We start from the raw sequence: 18,710 nt of genomic DNA, 5'->3' as shown, positions 1-18,710 counted from the left end.
TTAAAAGCACATTCAGCCACAGTTTCTTACTGCATTCAGAGTGGTAGAGTGCCTCTATATAATTTAAAAACAGAAAATCATTTCTGTTATGACACGTGGTACTGTGGTTTCATCCACGTGTTTTAGTTTTAAAATTATACTCTCTGGAGCAAGCGGAAGTAATTTGTTGTTCTCACTGAACTCAGCACAGAACAGGAGGACAAAGCTGTCAACTGCTGTTGGAGGACTGTTTAGTAAAAGAGCCTGGGTTGGATTAAATACTCTTGTGATCTCAGTAGGCAGGACAAAGAAATCTCACTTCAGTCTGTGCCGTGGCATATTATTAATGCATTTGTTCTTCAAAAAACAAATAAGTTTGCAAGTCTACCCTAGGGATAGGGGGAAGATCTTCCTTGCACTAGGGAAGATGGAGTGAAGTGTAGATACAAAGTGTGAATTGATATACTGAATTAGGTATGTAGTGTATCCAGATCCCTCTCATTTTCATTGTGGTCAAGGTATAAACTAATGGATTGAAGCATGCAATGTAGTTATAATCAGCACGTTGATGTGTGGCTGTAGAAGTTGAGAATACTAAAGATAGTACAGGAAGGTGTACAAACTCTTGAGTAGGGCGATGACTGTATGCCCAGGCCATTCATCTCTCCCTGTAACAGCAGCTTCCTCACTTACTTTTGAATGTGTCAGATCCTTGTCATTTGAAAGTCACTTCCTGGAAAAGTCATGGTATGGATTTTTTCAAAATTCTCAATGCTGCTTGCCCAAGAGCATGCGGTTACTCAGTCATTAGCGTGACTCAGCTGGTATTTTATCTATGAGGTGACGGCGTGGATTGTGACTTCACAAAAATACTTCAAATGTATGGGATCCCCACCGAAGTAATTTTACCTGTTTGCAGTACAGAATCCTGTTGCCATACTAATTTATCTCTGAGGATTCTGTTTGTGCTGTGGAAGCACCTGCCCTTGTCAACCGTATCTCATATGAAGCACTAAAAGTATTTATTTCTTTACTAAATTTACTCTTTTCTATAGCATCAACATCTAGCTGAATTGCTTCTGTCATATGCTCAGTTTAGGACTTCCAGTTCTTTGAAATCTATGCAGTCTTCCATCAGTAAAAGCACAAAAAAGAGACCTTGAAGCCCACAGCATGTGTGTGTTCTGGTTGAATAATTTTTCAGATGAGTAATTCCAGCACTTTGGGGATTCCGTTTTTGTTTGGTGGTTTTGTTTCTACGTTTGTTTTTTTGGTTGGTTGGTTTTGGGTGTGGTTTTGGGGGGGGGGGGGGGGGGGAGAGGGTTGTCTGCAGCATCAACAGCATGAACTCTTTGTACGACCAGTAAATCATCAGATTTTGTTTATTGCTTTGGTGGTTCTATGAGTAAAGCTAGCGAGGTGGTATCTGAGCACCTGTCTGTGTAACTTGCCTACTCACAAATAACTTAGCAATATTTGCATGCAAAGGGGAAATCTGGGGATTTAGCTGTGCTGTATTCTATATAGTGCAGTCCATCACTTTGCTTTCTTTAATCTTGCAAAAATGGTTTGTGGGGAGTACATACTCTTTAATATTTTAAATACATATCTCAATCATTTCTCCTTATGATTAAAAAGAAGGACTTCCTTGATAATTTTTTAATTACTAAATTGATTTGTTTAAAAAAAATAGTGTTTAAGTTTGGGGAGGGAAAAGATGTAGAAGAGCTTGCCTATAAAGAACTATGTGGCTCTGTGATAACTCCTAATAACAGACAGACTTTAGCTAAAATGGGTAATGAAACTGGGCTCTAGTATACATAATACATGGTAAAGATTCAAAGTAATTATATGTATTTTAACAAAGACTAGTCAGTTTGCCCTCTACACACTTCATATTTTCAGTAAGCTCTTAATACCAAAATACCTGGGATGAGAGCTTTCTTTAGGTGGGAGAGTTTGGACATTTAGTTCGGGATTCAGCTATCCACATGTGGTGGTATGGTGCCACTATCATTGCAACGCACTAGCCCTATGCAAGACAACTGTTGTGCTAGAGTAGCAGCTGGAAGCCAAGCAGAGTAATCTGCAGCACTCCCTTTAGGGTGAGTTACAATTTGAAATTGATAATCAAATTTTCTTGCTTATGTTTAGGTGTCTGCAGGTAAGATGAGCACCTAAATCCATGTTGTAGCAGGGGTAATCTGGTCAGTACAGGTATTAGAGCCTGTAGAGTATTCAAGACCCACCTGTTGGTCTAGAATTCCTGTTTGGTTATGAAGTATTCAAAGAGATACAAATCTTTAGTCATATGAACATTTTAGTGACCTTTAAACTAGTGCTGCTAGATTCATGCTTGGTGTGGTGTTATGACCAGTTATATTCTATTAGAATGTACGTAAGGAATGATGCTGGTTTTGTTGCCGCATGCTACCAGCCCTGAGAGAGAAAAAAAACCCGGTATTTTACTGTTTGTGCTTGGTACTCCACTGGCACGTCTGGGAAAGAGGAATGATTTGGCAATTGTTAAACACTGTTGGTGTCTTCCCCAGCCTCCTATTCAGAATCTCAGAATTAATTTCAGACTTCAGATCTAACTTTAACCCTCCCTTGCTAGTTAACAAATGGAAATTAAAATAAGTTCTATAAAATTGCCCAACAGATAAATCAGCTTTTAATTGACTACAGAATAATACAGGGAGGTAAGCCTTCAGTCTAAAATGTAGCTTGAGTGAACGCCCCTCTTCTTCTACCTCGGCAGGGTGTCCCTGCCCATGGCAGGAGGGTTGGAACTAGATAATCTTAAGGTCATTTCCAACCCAAACTATTCTACGATTCTATAGTGTAAGACTGCGGAAAATTTGCTTACATCAAGACAAATGTGACTTAAGGTAATTCTAGAAGCAGAATGCAAACAGATCTTGAAGAAATGAGAAAAGTTGGATGAAATGTTGTAAAAGTTCAGGTCAGACCTTTTAGTGGCTACTTCTAGTGGCTATTTTAGAATCATAGAATAGTTAGGGTTGGAAAGGACCTTTAGATCATCTAGTTCCAACCCCCCTGCCACAGGCAGGGACACCTCACACTAAACCATCTCACCCAAGGCTTTGTCCAGCCTGGCCTTGAATACTGCCAGGGATGGAGCATTCACAGCCTCCCTGGGCAACCCATTCCAGTGCCTCACCACCCTAACAGGAAAGAATGTCCTCCTTGTATCCAATCTAAACTTCCTCTGTTTAAGTTTGAACCCGTTACCCTTTGTCCTGTCACTACAGTCTCTAATGAAGAGTCCCTCCCCAGAATCCCTGTAGGCCCCCTTCAGATACTGGAAGGCTGCTCTGAGGTCTCCACGCAGCCTTCTCTTCTCCAGGCTGAACAGCCCCAACTTCCTCAGCCTGTCTTCATACGGGAGGTGCTCCAGCCCCTGATCATCCTCGTGGCCCTCCTCTGGACTTGTTCCAACAGTTCCATGTCCTTTTTATGTTGAGGACACCAGAACTGCACACAATACTCCAGGTGAGGTCTCACAAGAGCAGAGTAGAGAGGCAGGATCACCTCCTTTGACCTGCTGGTCACGCTCCTTTTGATGCAGCCCAGGATACGGTTGGCTTTCTGGGCTGCAAGTGCACACTGAAGCCGGCTCATGTTCATTTTCTCATCGACCAACACCCCCAAGTCCTTCTCTGCAGGGCTGCTCTGAATCTCTTCTCTGCCCAACCTGTAGCTGTGCCTGGGATTGCTCCAACCCAGGTGTAGGACCTTGCACTTGGCATGGTTAAACTTCATAAGGTTGGCATCAGCCCACCTCACAAGTGTGTCGAGGTCCCTCTGGATGGCATTCCTTCCCTCCAGTGTATCAACCGAACCACACAGCTTGGTGTCATCGGCAAACTTGCTGAGGGTACACTCAATCCCACTGTCCATGTCAGCGACAAAGGTGTTGAACAAGACCAGTCCCAGTACCGATCCCTGAGGGACACCACTCGTATATTTATTTATTTTTCTTTTCAAAAGTAGTGAGAATTTTTTTTCTGCTTAATGGAAATTCACAAGTGTAGAAGGCAAAATGAAACTGAAAAAAAATGGCAGTAAAGCATAGCTTCAGTATCTGAACTCTACTGAATATTTTTGGCTATAAAACGCTAAATGTGGCATAATAACATCATCTGAGTACCTTTTCTGTTGCAATACTGAGAGAAATTGGAGTCCCATTTCCTGTGCAACAGCTTATACTTTTAGTGGTCCACTTGCACCATTTTGAACCTCAGCCTTGTAGAGAGCATACATTTGATTGATAGAAGCTTCCCTCAATACCCTTCTCTGGTAGGGGAAGTGGTGTCTATTTCCTGGGAGTTGGAGTGGGAAGGATTTTCTTTGCTTCTGTTGACAGCTGTATATGCCCTGACTGTTTTCAAAGCGAGAAAGAACTAAAAGTATCGTTTTAAATAGTGGTTGTTCATGCCTCCACTTTTAGTTTTCTATTTCAATTTGATTAGGCCTCAGAAATGAAGTATGCTGTATCTGAGCTGCTCTTCAGCTAGTATATTAGTAGCAAATCTGAGAACCTATATGTGGACAAAGTAACTTTGTTTTCTGATATCCAGCCTTGGCTTTAAAGAAATTCAATTTCAGGGAAGGAATGGGAGAAGCTACAAGATGAATTTGGAGTTAGGTGTTGCAACGAGTGTGCTTTGGTATGTCTGGCCCCAACTTGCAAGTCCCTGCTGCAGAACAGAAATCAGAACCCTACATTAGGCTCTTAGACTGCTTTTTATAGGGATCAGGGAGAATTTCCTGTCTCTAACCAGCACCTAAAATACTGAATGGATGTACTGACTTCAGAATTGCCTGCAGGTAGTTATTTACAAAGACAGAATATAGGTGAAATCTAAAGCTTCCCCTCTTTCTTCTTGTAGATCTTTTGTTCAAGACTGTAAAGGCATATCTCTATCCACTTTGCTCACCTATCTATAAACTAATTACTGAATGCAAGGATTTACTAATTTTCAAATAATGGAACTAAGCAGTAGTTTCTGGTTTAAGATGCAGCTGGAGGAGGAGAAGATGTTGGCAGCCTGGAATTTAGATCTGTCCCCCAAAAACCAGGATATCAGTTAATTTCTTTTCATGAGATCTCAATGACTAAAAAATTTTGAGGAAAGGAGAGTCAGCATCTGCCTTCCTTCCCCTCCACCCTTAAACACTTTAAAAGCTGTAATGTAATCCTGATTTATTTTTTTTTTTCATGTGAATTAACTTATTTCCCTTCACTAACTGCTATATATTTATTGGTTATGTAGTGAAAATATTTGTACTTTCTATGGAGAGAAACAGCTCTACTTATTGCAGGGGAGGAGGGGGAGAAGGAAAGGTACCTTTTAATTCATAATATTGGTATCCTTGTATTTACTTTGTTCCATAAAATAGAAAGGGGCAATCCAAAGGAACATAGTGCTTTAGTTTGGAGAACTGTGCCAATAATAACTTCTTTTGAAAGGGTATTAATTAATCTCTAGTTGTTTATTTTTCAGGATCAACAGACTGCATATGCTATTCAACTATTGGCATTTCTGATCCAGTGACATCAGCTCTTCATATTATTGTAGGTGGGTGATCATAGTTCACTGTTTTGTTATGAAAATGGTGAACATAGCCTAACCCCCTAATTCATTTAGGTCTTTCTGTATGTCTGTGAAATACAATTTGAACATAATGGCTGAGTTGAAATATAAAATTTTTGTCTGCAATTTAAGCGATTTGGAATACAGGAGGTTAAAAATAAATTGCTTTCTCCACTGTAATTCATTGTTTTCATGGGATCATAGTGTTTTGAAGCTTTATATCTGGTGCTGAAGTTTTCGACATTCTCGCATGCTTTTGAAAATAACAGTAAAATACAATAAGCAGTCTAAGTTATTGCACACTTTTTCTTTCTTTTCTTTTCTTTTCTTTTCTTTTCTTTTCTTTTCTTTTCTTTTCTTTTCTTTTCTTTTCTTTTCTTTTCTTTTCTTTTCTTTTCTTTTCTTTTCTTTTCTTTTCTTTTCTCTTCTTTTCTTTTCTTTTCTTTTCTTTTCTTTTCTTTTCTTTTCTTTTCTTTTCTTTTCTTTTCTTTTCTTTTCTTTTCTTTTCTTTTCTTTTCTTTTCTTTTCTTTTTTCTTTCTCTTAAAGAAAGCTATGACAAGTGCATGCACACTTGAATAGTTGCATTTTGTATTAGTTCCCCAATTGTCCTGTGCAGTTCAGTGCTTCCATGCCAAGTTTCTGCTTGCCTGGAATTAGCTGATAATTTCCCATTTTTACCATCTGTAAGTCATATATTTGAGGAGGAACTAGGGAGGAAAACAATTACTCTTCAGTAAATGTATTTTGACACATCGTCATCATTAGAGATGCTAACATTGCCACTTTTCGAAGTCCTCTAGTAATGGAGGACCTGAACTGCACGAGGGCTGAAGAAGGCAGCTTGGCTTATTCAGTCCATCCTATCTGCCACATGCTGAAGAACCACAGTCACCCAGTTGTTAATACTGAATTTGAAAAGTTGTGCAAGGTAGTCTTCAGTTCAGATGGTGATGTGTAAGCGTTAATGACCATTATTTCATTATCACTTGTACGCTTAACAGTTACAGGTTTAGGAACTGGTGTTGCGCAAGTTTACACATGTGCTTCTCTATTACTTACTTATGGTTAACTCTGTTCAGCGTATGTAGAGTTTAGGCCATTGGGCTAAATTTAGAGGGATGGATAGACTTTAGTTGGATTATTAAACAGAAATATACACACCCACTTACCCCACCCAAAACCACTACCACTCCAAAGCTTACTTTATGAGGACATCAAGAGGCAATATACGTTTTCTTCTTAGGGATTTTCAGAACTTGACTGGGTAAGCCCTGCATAACCTGATCTGATGTCATAGCTGAACCTGCTTGGAGTGAGAGGTTTGACGAGGAACCTCCTAAGGCCCCTTCCAGATTGAATTATCCTCTGATAGCATGACATATTGTCTCATAGAATGACATACAGGATTAAGTAATATCCGGTAAATGTATAGCTCACTTTGATCCCTTCCATAACATCCCCACTTACTGCTACATGGTAAATGAATGTATATTCTTCATTATAATTTTTTAGCATTTTGACCTCTTCTCACTTAGTGTTTAATGCTTTTTAAATATTAGTGAAATTAGTATTAAAAATTATTTTCCCTTTCTGCATGTGTAAGCAAGATATGTGACATATATGACATACGTTATATATATATACATATATATGTATATATGACATAAATACAACATTTTTTAATATTTTTAGATTTTGTAGCATTAAAGTTACTATCATGTTTGCAGCTGCAAACGTAAGAAGTCTTAATACAGCCTTGCACTTCTCACTTTCATAGGTGACTGTCAGCCTCTGGATGTCTGTTCTGTACATCATAACAACACGTTTTTGAAGTACTGTGTGTCATTGCTGGGTTATGGTTTTTATGGAGATGTATTAAAAGATAGTGAAAAGAAACGGTGGATGGGTCCAATGAGATATGACTACTCAGGTAACTTGTGTCATTGCATTTTTTGTCAGCACATAAACGTATCAGAACAGTTGATGTTCTCTCCAAACCAACCTTCTCTGAAGCCTTTAAACATCAGAAACAGACTGAACCCGATTTTAAACTCCTTGTAGTACCACGTACATTGGATCACATTATGTAGAGGTTCATAACTTTGGGGACAATGTTTATAGTGCACTCCTTGAAGTTGTGTTGAATATATGTGACCTAGTGATATCTACCTAAGAAGTAGTATCTCTTCGGTGCTAATCATTTTGTCATTCTTTTCTGTCAGTTAAAGTTAAGAACACCTCTGTCTTGGACATTCAGGTGATGGAATGAATTGTTAATTTTGTTCTTCTTCCAGCACTAATCATAGAGATGAGCGGTTTAGCCTAGTTAGCCAATATTTGGATAAATTCTATACTACTAGAGAGTATGATTTGTCTTGTGTTAGGAAAAGAAGGTGCGGAAGCAGAATTTTAGTAGTATTAGGCCAATTTTAAGACTTGATAGTGATATATAGCTAAAAGGTTAGTTGGCTTTTGAAGATGTTGAGTAGTAATGGCACTGTTGGCAAATTTTAGAAAGTTGAGGGGGCTGCATCAAAAGGAGTGTGACCAGCAGGTTGAGGGAGGTGATTCTGCCCCTCTGCTCAGCTCTCATGAAGGTCCCTTTGAACCCAAACCATTCTATGATTCTGTGTACGCAGAGGTGTTTGCAATGTGGATTTATAATGATGTAATGCTGCTTAATATTTTTTTGTAGGCTTCAAGACTTTTCTTACTCATCATTACTATGAAGGAACAATTTCATTTCAACCAGCAAAACACACACTGGGATCTCCACGAGATAAATATACCTGCAGAACAGGGTAGGCTAATGTTTAACTCTGAATATCTGACATGCAGCCTGTACATAAATAGATGTCACAGAAATGTTGTTTGTAATATCAGAACACTTACTCTGAAAGACACAAGCTAGTAAAAAAGGTTTATTGACATTATTAAAGAGAGCACCATATTATTAGGTAAACAGAAATGTAAAATGTAGTAAGACTTTGTTAGCTGTTCCCTCTCCTCCCCCGGTTTTAAATGAGGAGCAGTGACCAGTATAACAGCATGGTACCCAGTTACAAGGTGCTGAGGGTATTGTGCTGTGTTAGTGTTGATAAATTTAATGTCTGGATGCCTCATGGCTTCTACAAATAGAAATAATTATTCAGAAGTTCTCAAATGTTCACACTGTAATTGGATCTAGCAATTTTGGTGGTTGTTTTGGTGCCACGACAACAGCTGGCATGGCTTGTTCTGAGGATATGTCCTCAGTAATCACCCTATTTAGCACTCTTTTTATAGACAGCTACAATGCTGTATAAATTCTGTGTGTTATTCTTCACTTGTTTCTTCAACCAGGGAACCTACCTGAATCTCCCAGTGTTCCTTCCTTTCTCTTTGCTTTCACCTGCTTGAAATTATGCAGCAGCATTTATTATTCCTCTTTATATATGAATGTATCTATCAGAGGTATAGTAGTTGTTACAGCAGCAAATGCTACAGCAGGATACCAAGGAGCCAGAATCTTTGTCCAGAAACTACATGGAAGTTGTTGAGATTCTGCTGTGTTAGTGCTATGACATACTGCAGATCAAGGTCTCCAGTACTAGCTGAATGAACTATTCTGACCCATCTGGTGCCTTGATGCAGGAGAAACTCCAGAGGGAGAAAGCTGTATCCAGGTCTCAGTCAGAGAGTAAAGAGTGCCTGCTGCCTCTTGTGGGATTTTATACATCCTGATAATTGTTGGAAGGGAAATAGGGCTGGGTACAAGCCATTTAGGAGTATTCTGGAGTGTGGTGATGGCAGTGATGGTGCAAGTGATTGACAAGTTGACCAGGACAAGTGCTCTGCTGGTCTTGTTACAGAAAAGTGGGGGATGTGAAAATTGAGAGCAGCGGTGACTGGGAGATTACAGAGTCTAAAATCCTGAGACAAGTAAGCAAGAAAAAAGAAGAGTTGCAGCTCTGAACTTTCAGAGAGCAGATTTTGGTTTATTCAGGAATCGTGGCAAGATTCCATGGGAGACTGCCCCAGAGGACAAAGAGACCCAAGAGAGTTGGTAATTTCTCAAAGCAAAAGAGCAGCCCATTTTGATGTGCAGAAACTTGAATAAGAATGATTGATAGAAAACCAATATGAATGAGCAAGTATCTGAGAAGTAAAGGGGAGGTGCAAGTGGAATGGTTTACTTTGGAAGAAGCCAGAGACATAGCCTAAACACACAGGGATGGAGCTGACAAAGCCAAAGCTCAGGTGGAATTGAAATCAGTGAGTCATGTGAAGGGTGTTACTTCTTACAAAGGGATTATATAAGTATAGCAATCAAAGCTAAAGGCTAAAGGACCTGTGGGCCTGCTGGGGTATGTAGTATGGGGTACATAGTGATAAAAGATAGGGAAAAGTAATAGAAAATTACTCCTTTGCCCCACTTTCCACTGATGTTGTCTTCTCCGAGGCTTTACCGGTACTTACGGGTACAAAAGGCCTATGGATGAGTGGGAACTTTATCAAGGCCTTTGGTATTGTTTCCTGTAGTATTCTTAAAACTAAAACGTTGAGATGTGGTCTAGATTAGTGGATGGGTAGAGAACTGGGAAGATTGTTAGAATGGTTGTGAGAACCAGACCTGTTGGCAGCTGATTATTAATGGTGCTCCTCTGGGACCAGTACTGGCGCTAATACTGTGCAATATCACTATCAGGGATTGGGATGGTGGCAGAGAGTGCACACTCAGCAGTTTTATGGATGGTACCAGATTGGAAAGAGTGGTTGACATGTTGAAAGTCAGGGCTGCTATTCTGAGGCCCCTTGGCTGAAGAAATGGCCAGTAGGAACCTGCTGAAGCTCAGAAGAGGTAAACATCATGGGTGAATAGTCTGATGCAATAGTACTGACTGGCAAGGAAGGCAGCTCTGCCGAAAAGAACTTTGGGATCCTGGTGGACAACAGATGTATCTGAGTAAGCTGTACCTTTTGTGTCCATGCTGCAAGGAAGGCCAGCCTCCTAGGTTGGCCAGTTGGCCATGCTGCATCTTGGGGTAGGGAGATCTTGTAATGATTGGGTAAAACAAAGAAGTTGAACTGAATAATAGTTCTTTTTTCAGGAACTGAGTGGTATTTTTGTTTTCAGATGTTACATTTGCAAGAAAAGTGAGCAACAGCTGGCACAACAGCAGAAGCAGTGTGGATTAAAACATGAAGGTAATTTGCCAGAAAAAGCATGATAGTGTAATGTTATACAAATTGTTGTTTTTCAGAATATATCAGTTCAAGTGTGTGTGTGGTTTAGGTTTTTCAACAGTTGTGAGTTACATTTTTTCTTTAAGAAAAACACATGTAAATATGTGGAAAATATAAGGTGTCTTCTCCATCCAAACCTCAGAAAATTCTGATAAATTGTACTGGTCACTTGTATATTTCAATGGGTTTGGTCTCTCTTCCTCAGGTAAGATATATTTTGTGAGCTAGGACTCTGTTCTTTTTGTGAGAAGGGCTCAGCTGTAAACCGTGAGGCAGTACACAAGGAAGCAGTTCATGAAGACAGCTTTTAGAATAGATCAGGTTTAAAAATTTGTGTTTTCCAGTGCAAAAGTCATCCTATGGAAAGCTGTTTAATAAGAAAATGGGAGGCAGTGAACTTAGACAACTAATAACAATCTAGTGGTCTGAAGTATTTCTGTACTATACCCCACCAATTCTCAGTATAAATGATAAATGGGATTTCTCTCCTCTTTCTCTTGTTGTGTTATCTTTACTCTCTTTTTTTCCTTCTGTTCCTACCTCTGCCTACACTTCCAGGGATTTTTTTTTATAAGCAGAACTCTTCGTTCCTTTCATTAAAACAACTGTCAATATACTGGATTCTGTGCTGTCATCTTCCTGGTTGTATCTTTGTCTGACTACTGTGTCCTAATGGGGAGAACTTGTGGCCTTGCTGGAGTAAGAGATACAGATTCAGTTGGCTGAGTTTTGCTTCTGATCTGAGTTTGTCATCTTGGATAAACCCTTCATTAAACAGCAGGAAGCCTTCCCATGGGTGTTTGCTTCTGCCTTTACTCTATTTTTTCTTTTCTTGTAAAGCCCGGTGCCTAAACACATAATTTTCTTGACACAACCATTGGCCGTTACGACCTGGATTCTTATAATTACAGTTATTTTGCACAGTGTCTTTGCCAGGTTCTAGACTGTTAGCAAAAAAAGTATCATCATAGTATAGAGATTCATTGGTACCATAAAGACAGTATATAGGTTTCTATGCCAACTTGAATTCCTGTTACACATGCTTCTATCTATATAGTGCTCCTATCCCAGCTACTGCTTTTAGATCTTTTATGTAGTCAGCAGATGGGCAGATTGCAGTCTTGAGTTGTTTTAATTTATGCCTAGATTTAGCTAAAGAAATTGCTTTACATAATGTTTTCCTAAGAGCTAAATGTGATAGTAGGGGCTTTGGTAAGGGAAAAAAAAAACCCTACCTTTTTGAGAAATAACTGTAGTTCAGAATTACCAAGCTTTTTCCTTTTGTTTGTGGAGGGTTTTTTGTTATTGTTTTGGGGGAGGGAGGGTTGTTTGGCTTGATTTTTAAATCTGCCATTTTGTTAGCTTTGATGGAGTACAGGCAGGAGAAAGCCACAGATTATCAAGCCATCAAGACTGCTTTAGCCAGCATTGCCCAAGACATTAAGCAAATAATTATGTAGGATATTGTTTACTTAAATCCATTTTACTGCTGCTGACTGGCTTTCTTTGCAGTCCAGTCTCTTCTCTGTTTAGTACTGGTAAGCAAACAATAACAATCAGTTACTCTTGATTTGCAATGAAAAGGATTTTAAATCGCCACCTCAGACAAGCTTTTTACTCAGCAGGGTGTGTTGGCTGACTTTCTCATTGTGTACTTGGTTTGTGTACAATTCAGGTAAGTTTAGAAGGATGCTTGCATTGGCTGTCAGTGAGCATATTTCTTCATATTGTGCCTGAAGTCTATGAGTATGTGCTGAGTAAACACTGAGTGTTAATACTTGATGCTGATTTCAGCAACTTGCCATGTAGTTATACACAGTAGACAGTTGAAACGAGCTTGTGATTGCTCTATTGTATGAAGGATTTTTTTTGGTGAGTTATTTGTGCTATTACAGTGATGCATCCCACTGAATGCTTATGGAAGCAGTTGGTCATTTAAAATGTGATAAATATCCTGACTTGATTCTTACTGGAATGGTAAAGCTTTTTTTTTTTTTTTATTAACATACTAAAATTTATACTGTATGGTACTCTTCCCACCAGGTGAAAACAAACTATTACAGTAACATTCATAAACATTCTCCCTTAGGTGATTTGAGGCTTATTTATTACAGTGAGCGTAACTTAAAAGTTAACGTGTAGCACACTGTAGACTAAATTCATACTGTTTCTCAGATAAACAACAAAAGGATTTATCAGTAAAGGGTGTTGTTTTATTTTGTTGTTTGTATATCAGAGAACTTGTAAATAAGCACTTGTGTAGTTCTGGACATAGATGTTTCCAGTTGTAATAGTTTCTTATGTTCTGTTCAGTTACCTTCATCTCCGAGCAGGGCCTTGTCATTTGCCTACAGCCTGAACAAAGTCGTTCTGTAGTTTGACATTTAAGTTTTTCTCATCTCTCTTAAGATACACCTTTTGAATATGATTTAATTTTTTCTTTCTGTATTTTACTGTTTGAAAGCAACATAAAAAGAACAGCAGTAAAGCAAGCAATTCTAAAACCGCTCTGGCTATTGATGTGAAAATGTTGAACTCAAGAGCTGCTTTTTTTCTTGCTATTACTGTTTGGTTTGTCAGGAGATAGAGAGGATAGTGTAGATGGAAGTTTTTGGTTTCCTTTAAGTCTTTTGTCACATTATAATCCTGCTCTATTTTTCCCGGAGTTCTGTGTTTCTTGGTTTTGTTGCTCAAGTGTATATAGTAAGAAGTTCCAGTGAATAAAAATTCAAGGAAGCAAGTAAAGTTCAAAGAGCAAAGAACAAATGCAGCATACTTTTCAAACTTCTTTTTCTTCTTCTTTTTTTCTTCTTTTTCTGGTGCATAAAGCTTGGAAGAGATCAGTTCAAAATGAATGCATCATAAGCTTTAGGTTCAATTACCTTGACAGTTGTACTTTAAAGAATCATTTTTTACATGTAAAGTTCCTAAGACTAAGACAGTAAAGAACAGCAGAATTTCAGTGCGTGGAATATATAGCATAGATGTCATCTATAGTCCCATCAGAGAAGCACCTTGAAAATAACTGTAAGGTAACCCAGATGTGGGGAACTGAATAACATTACAATACTAAGTCCATACCAGTTAATATGCCTCAAAACCTCAACCTTGCTATTTTTTCATGGTTAAACTTTAATAAGCTTATACAAACAACTTTAGTTCAGTCCTGAATTTCACCCCCATCATCAGCAATGGCACTCCATTCCTGAACTCCAGTCTTAGAACTGCACGTAGCTTCATAGGCTATTCTGCAGTCATGACTGTTGTGGAATTGTTTGTTTGAAGTATCCACATCCACTCATACTGAGAGGGGAATAGGGGTGTTATGGCTGTTTCATGGCTTTTTCTTTTTGCAGTGAGGAAGGTGATTATGTGTAATATAAAAATGCAAAGGCATTTTTAAATCTATTTTTATCCATATTGAAGAAAATACAGGTTAGATGACAACTCTGTGCAGTGCCTGACACTGTTTCTTTGTTCTAGAAAATTCCTCTGCCTCCTGGTTTAAGTCTGATCTGTAACAGAACACTGTCATGTTGAAAACAGACTTTTTGTACTGGTTTCCAGAAATTTGTAAAGATTTATGCACAGGAAAGTTTAACTCTGTTAATAGTATTAATCTTCAGACATTTGGGATTGGGGTGGAAACAGACTACCCAAATAGCACTGATTCTGAATCCGATGTGCATGTCGGGAATGGTGATCAGTTTTAGCAGATAATCAGTCTGTGAAGGGAGAAAGAATCTTGCTCTGTTAGTATATGAAAAATAAATTTATTTTTTTAAAATGCAATTTTAGATATTTATTGACAGTACATGAATATGGGCAATATAAACTTGTAAGCTGCCAACAATAGTTGCTTCTTAGTGTTCTTCTGAGTAGATCAAATCATAACCTATCTCCATGCCTTTATTGATGTGTTTCAGAAGAAGAAGAATGGAAGATTATTAAAGGGAAATTTCTAGCCATTAATGCAGTAAACATGAGCTGTGCCTGTCCACGAAGTCCGAAAGGTCTTTCACCAGCAGCTCATTTGGCAGATGGTTCAGCTGACCTCATTCTAGTTCGTAAATGCTCAAGATTTGATTTTCTACGGTATCTTGTCAGGCATACAAACCAGGATGATCAGGTGTGTATTCCCTTTGGCAGTGAATTCTCCAGTGTCAGTCTAAGTTGTAAATATTGATATTCTTATATGAAAAAAAAATTTACAAAGCAGGTCTGTTGGTTTTTCTTTGTTTTTTAAGAGTTTCTGCATTTTGGGTGACAAAATCTCATCATGTGTACCATTAAAAAAAATCATTCTAGCTAAGTCAAACCTTTGGCTGTAGCGTTCTAATAAAAGTCCATTTTTTCTAATTGAATTCTGTTTTATAGCATTTTCCATATATTTGCTGTTTGGACAATATTTACAGTGATTTGTCATGAAAAACTATTCACAGCAGTGCAACATAAGTGAGGTAGAAGTTGTAGTGAAGAATAATAAATCACTTTTTGTAAACTGCATGAAAATGTGGTTTAGAAGAAAGCTACCAGAACTGTAGTTTGGTTGTAAAGTGCTAACTTTTAGCAGAATTTTACTGCATATATGTGATCAGGATATGAGCTTTATTCATTTGGCTTTAAAATTATTCTTTGTGTATGTTGTAGCTGTCAGGATAGACTATAAGGAAAGATTCATCACTGCTTTTGATCATAGTATCTGTTGAAACCAGAGCTGTGGCTGTGAGCACACACATTTAGTATTTGTCACAACCTGATGATATTAACGTGTTCTGGAAATTATCTGAACAATGGGTTAGTGTCATAGTCAGTTATAAAAGCAATAATAAATCTCATTTATGATGCTATTCTTCCTCCTCTGTAGAAAAATTAGTATAGATTCTCTTTATTGTCACATTACCATTCCCTGGGACATTTTGTGTCTGTTTTCCTCCTTCCTGCTATTCTCAGTCTCCTGCTCTTCCCTTCACTCCTTCCCAATCACCCTCACTGCTCCCTTGATATTTTTGGTTATTTGAAGCCTTCGTTGTCTGCCTTTCAAACTGACTTCAACATTTATCAAGCAAGTTCATTCTGCTTAGACTTGAGGCATTCTGCTTAGACTTGAGACATGAGAGCATTCATTGCGCAGCTGTGGAAACCAGTTTTTGCAACTAAGCTGTTTGGACTAGTAAACTGCTTAGCGAGCCTCATTGTACCCATGAGCCACTACTTACAAGAGTGGATTTTGACAATTTGACAGCTTTTTTATGGCTAAAAGCTGCGGGAACTTAAGACCTAGGAGGTCCCTTCAAATCTGATGCTTTTTGTGATTCGTTACTGTGGCCGTTCCCCTTCCAGTGCTTCCTACCTGTTTCTCTCTGGCGTATGCTGGTCTTGCAGTGCAGATTAAATGCAGGGTTGTCCTCACTTCGGGTTAGTGTCTACCATAACAGGGGAAACCCCTTTTTGAAAACTTAAAAAATTGCGAGGGACACCCTCTAATTTGATTGCTCCTTTAATTTATGAAGCCTGTTTTAAAGCATTTTTATGATATTATAGTCTGCATCTTCTAAGAGTGATCTTTTAACTGTCCCACTTTTTCTAGCTGAATTAACTAGTTAAAAATACATTCATTTTGTTAGAATGCAATAATATTGCTCTCTATTCTTTTGATCCTATACACCCAGCTCTGGGATGTGATCACACTGCCATGGAATTCTCACCTTCAGGACATTGTTCCAAATGCAGAAGCAGAAGGCTTTCAAAAAAGCCCATGTGTCTTAAGGGCTGTAGTTGAAGAGGTCCTGAGGATGGTACAAAGATCCAATCCAGACCTTTCTGACTTCAATTCCATGCTATATTAGTTTTTATAGGGCATGATTTATACCCCATTGGCTCATAATCACAAAACCTGTTACCTGATTATCTATAACATGGCCACTTGAAGAGGACCCTTAAAAAGTAATGTTCCAATTTGGCTTTATTGTTTCTGACTTGTGCTGCTTTTTAAAAGCAAAAATCACTCTCTGCCTCAGATAAGCTTCTCCAGAAAATTGGAGTGGACAGACTTGAATACAGAATGCTGCACCCTGACTTGCTTTACACATCAAATGTATTTAACTAATTGTAATTGCCTGTTTTGATTTGTTTTTTTCTGTGTAGTTTGACTTCTCATTTGTAGATGTTCATCGGGTGAAGAGTTTTCAATTTACTTCAAAGCTTTCAGAAGACAATGAAAGCAATGTCACTGACATGGGAAAGAAACGGTTTGGCCAGTTCTGCCGAGATCACCCAGCCTGTTGCTGTAACATTGCTAATAGCACCTGGAATTGTGATGGAGAAACTCTGGAGAGTTCAGGAATTGAAGTGAGGTAAGCATTGATTATTTTTCTCCATAAACATCAGGCCTTTTCACTGATTTTAAAGATGTTCACAAAGACATCCCCAAAAGGTGCCTCTACATAGTAAATTTGGGTCTTCTGATAATAAACTTTTTTATATATCCTTTTTTGAGTCTTTTCCAGAGAATAAGCGTAAGTGATCACTCTGAGAAAGGTGGATGGCTCTACCATTGGAGTCATACTTACTTCTTAGGAACTGCTACATGCTTGTGTTGGGAGGATTCTTTTTAAAAGTGCAGAGTACCTTATTACTCTGAGGAACAGCCTTTCCTGTTAAACATAAACTTAAGTAAGCATCATTGTCTTACAGATGAGTGTGTCCCATACGTTGTAATTTTTGACACAGCACTGAGTCTTATCTCCAGCCTTTGCATATGGAGGAAGACGTTTGCAGTTGTGCAAATAATCGAATTAGAAAGGAATAGAGGTTTGTGAAATTTGAAGGAGTTTTTTGATTGAATTGTTTGGGGTTTTTTTGGTTGATTTTGTTTGTTGTTTTTAGAACAAAGGGAGCAAAAATACCTAATATTTACGTGCAAGTGTGTCTACTAAACGTGATCACTTCCAGTCCAAAAGTGATTTCTATAGATATTGTGTATTGCATAAAATCAACTCGTCTAAGTTCACCATACAACTCTATGTATGGAAAAGAAGAATAACCTGAGTGATGGATATGTGAAAACATCCAACCTTCTTTTCAGGAAAGGACTGTATCAAAAATGAGAGTGCATTTTATGTAGTCTGGAGCAAGGAACTTTGTCCAACTGCTTAAAATTAATGGATTATTTGAATTAAATGTGTAGTATACATTTGTTTCTTATTAGTTGATCTCTATATTTTCCAGGGTTCACTGCCAGTTAATGAAACTATTTGCAAGGGGAATCGAGGAAACCTGTAAAGATGAAGCTGCCTACAGCCAGAGTAGTGTTGAGCAATGACTATAGACATTGTTCCTCCAGTGGGGAGAAGAAAAAATGAAAGCTCAAGGAACTTGAGTAAATATGCATTTTAGTCAAATTGACAAGTATTTTAAACTTTTAGGTTTGAGGTTTTGGTTTTTTATGGCTTCAGTTTAGTTTTAGACATCATTGCATTGTGTCATTTTTTTAAAGAACATTGTAATCATTAAAATGTACCTTGGAACAATGTAATCTAAGTTATGTTAGAAAAGAGAGAATTGGCATATATATGTGTGTGTGTGTGTGTGTGTGTAATCATGAAGACTGATAAATTCTCTGTGCTTTTCTGGAGAGCTAATGTAGCGGTTGTGTTGCAATAATATCCAAATGTTACAAAACATTGGACTTTCCACTGTCATCAAACCAAGAGATCAAGACAAGATATTTTTCAGAGTCTGAGATGTTTTTTGCTGGGGTCATTCCATAGTTACATGTGGCTTAAATGCTGGACAACAGTGTTGTCATTCACATCTTTGTTTAGTAAAACTTTTCATTTTGTAGTTCTGACTATACCTTGCAACTTATCAATGCAATTCAA

General features: G+C 38.2%; 1 protein-coding gene across 1 annotated transcript in view; it reads left to right on the top strand.

The window, feature by feature from the left end:
• CERK (ceramide kinase) overlaps positions 1-18,302 on the top strand; it is a 38,648-nt gene extending 20,346 nt beyond the window's left edge. The window contains exons 7-13 of the mRNA XM_057417863.1: positions 5,511-5,585; positions 7,379-7,531; positions 8,297-8,402; positions 10,718-10,788; positions 14,754-14,956; positions 16,975-17,183; positions 18,058-18,302. Coding sequence (XP_057273846.1) covers positions 5,511-5,585; positions 7,379-7,531; positions 8,297-8,402; positions 10,718-10,788; positions 14,754-14,956; positions 16,975-17,183; positions 18,058-18,151 — 911 coding nt within the window. The 3' untranslated portion in view covers positions 18,152-18,302. The remainder of the gene's footprint in view (positions 1-5,510; positions 5,586-7,378; positions 7,532-8,296; positions 8,403-10,717; positions 10,789-14,753; positions 14,957-16,974; positions 17,184-18,057) is intronic.
• The last annotated feature ends 408 nt before the right edge of the window (positions 18,303-18,710 follow it).

This window comes from Pezoporus wallicus, unplaced genomic scaffold (genome assembly GCF_028554395.1).
Source record: "Pezoporus wallicus isolate ANWC-B61680 ecotype Strahan unplaced genomic scaffold, APGP_CSIRO_Pwel_v1 contig_5542, whole genome shotgun sequence".
NCBI classification, from domain to species: Eukaryota; Metazoa; Chordata; class Aves; order Psittaciformes; family Psittacidae; genus Pezoporus; species Pezoporus wallicus.
This window is presented reverse-complemented; position numbering and strand designations above follow the sequence as displayed.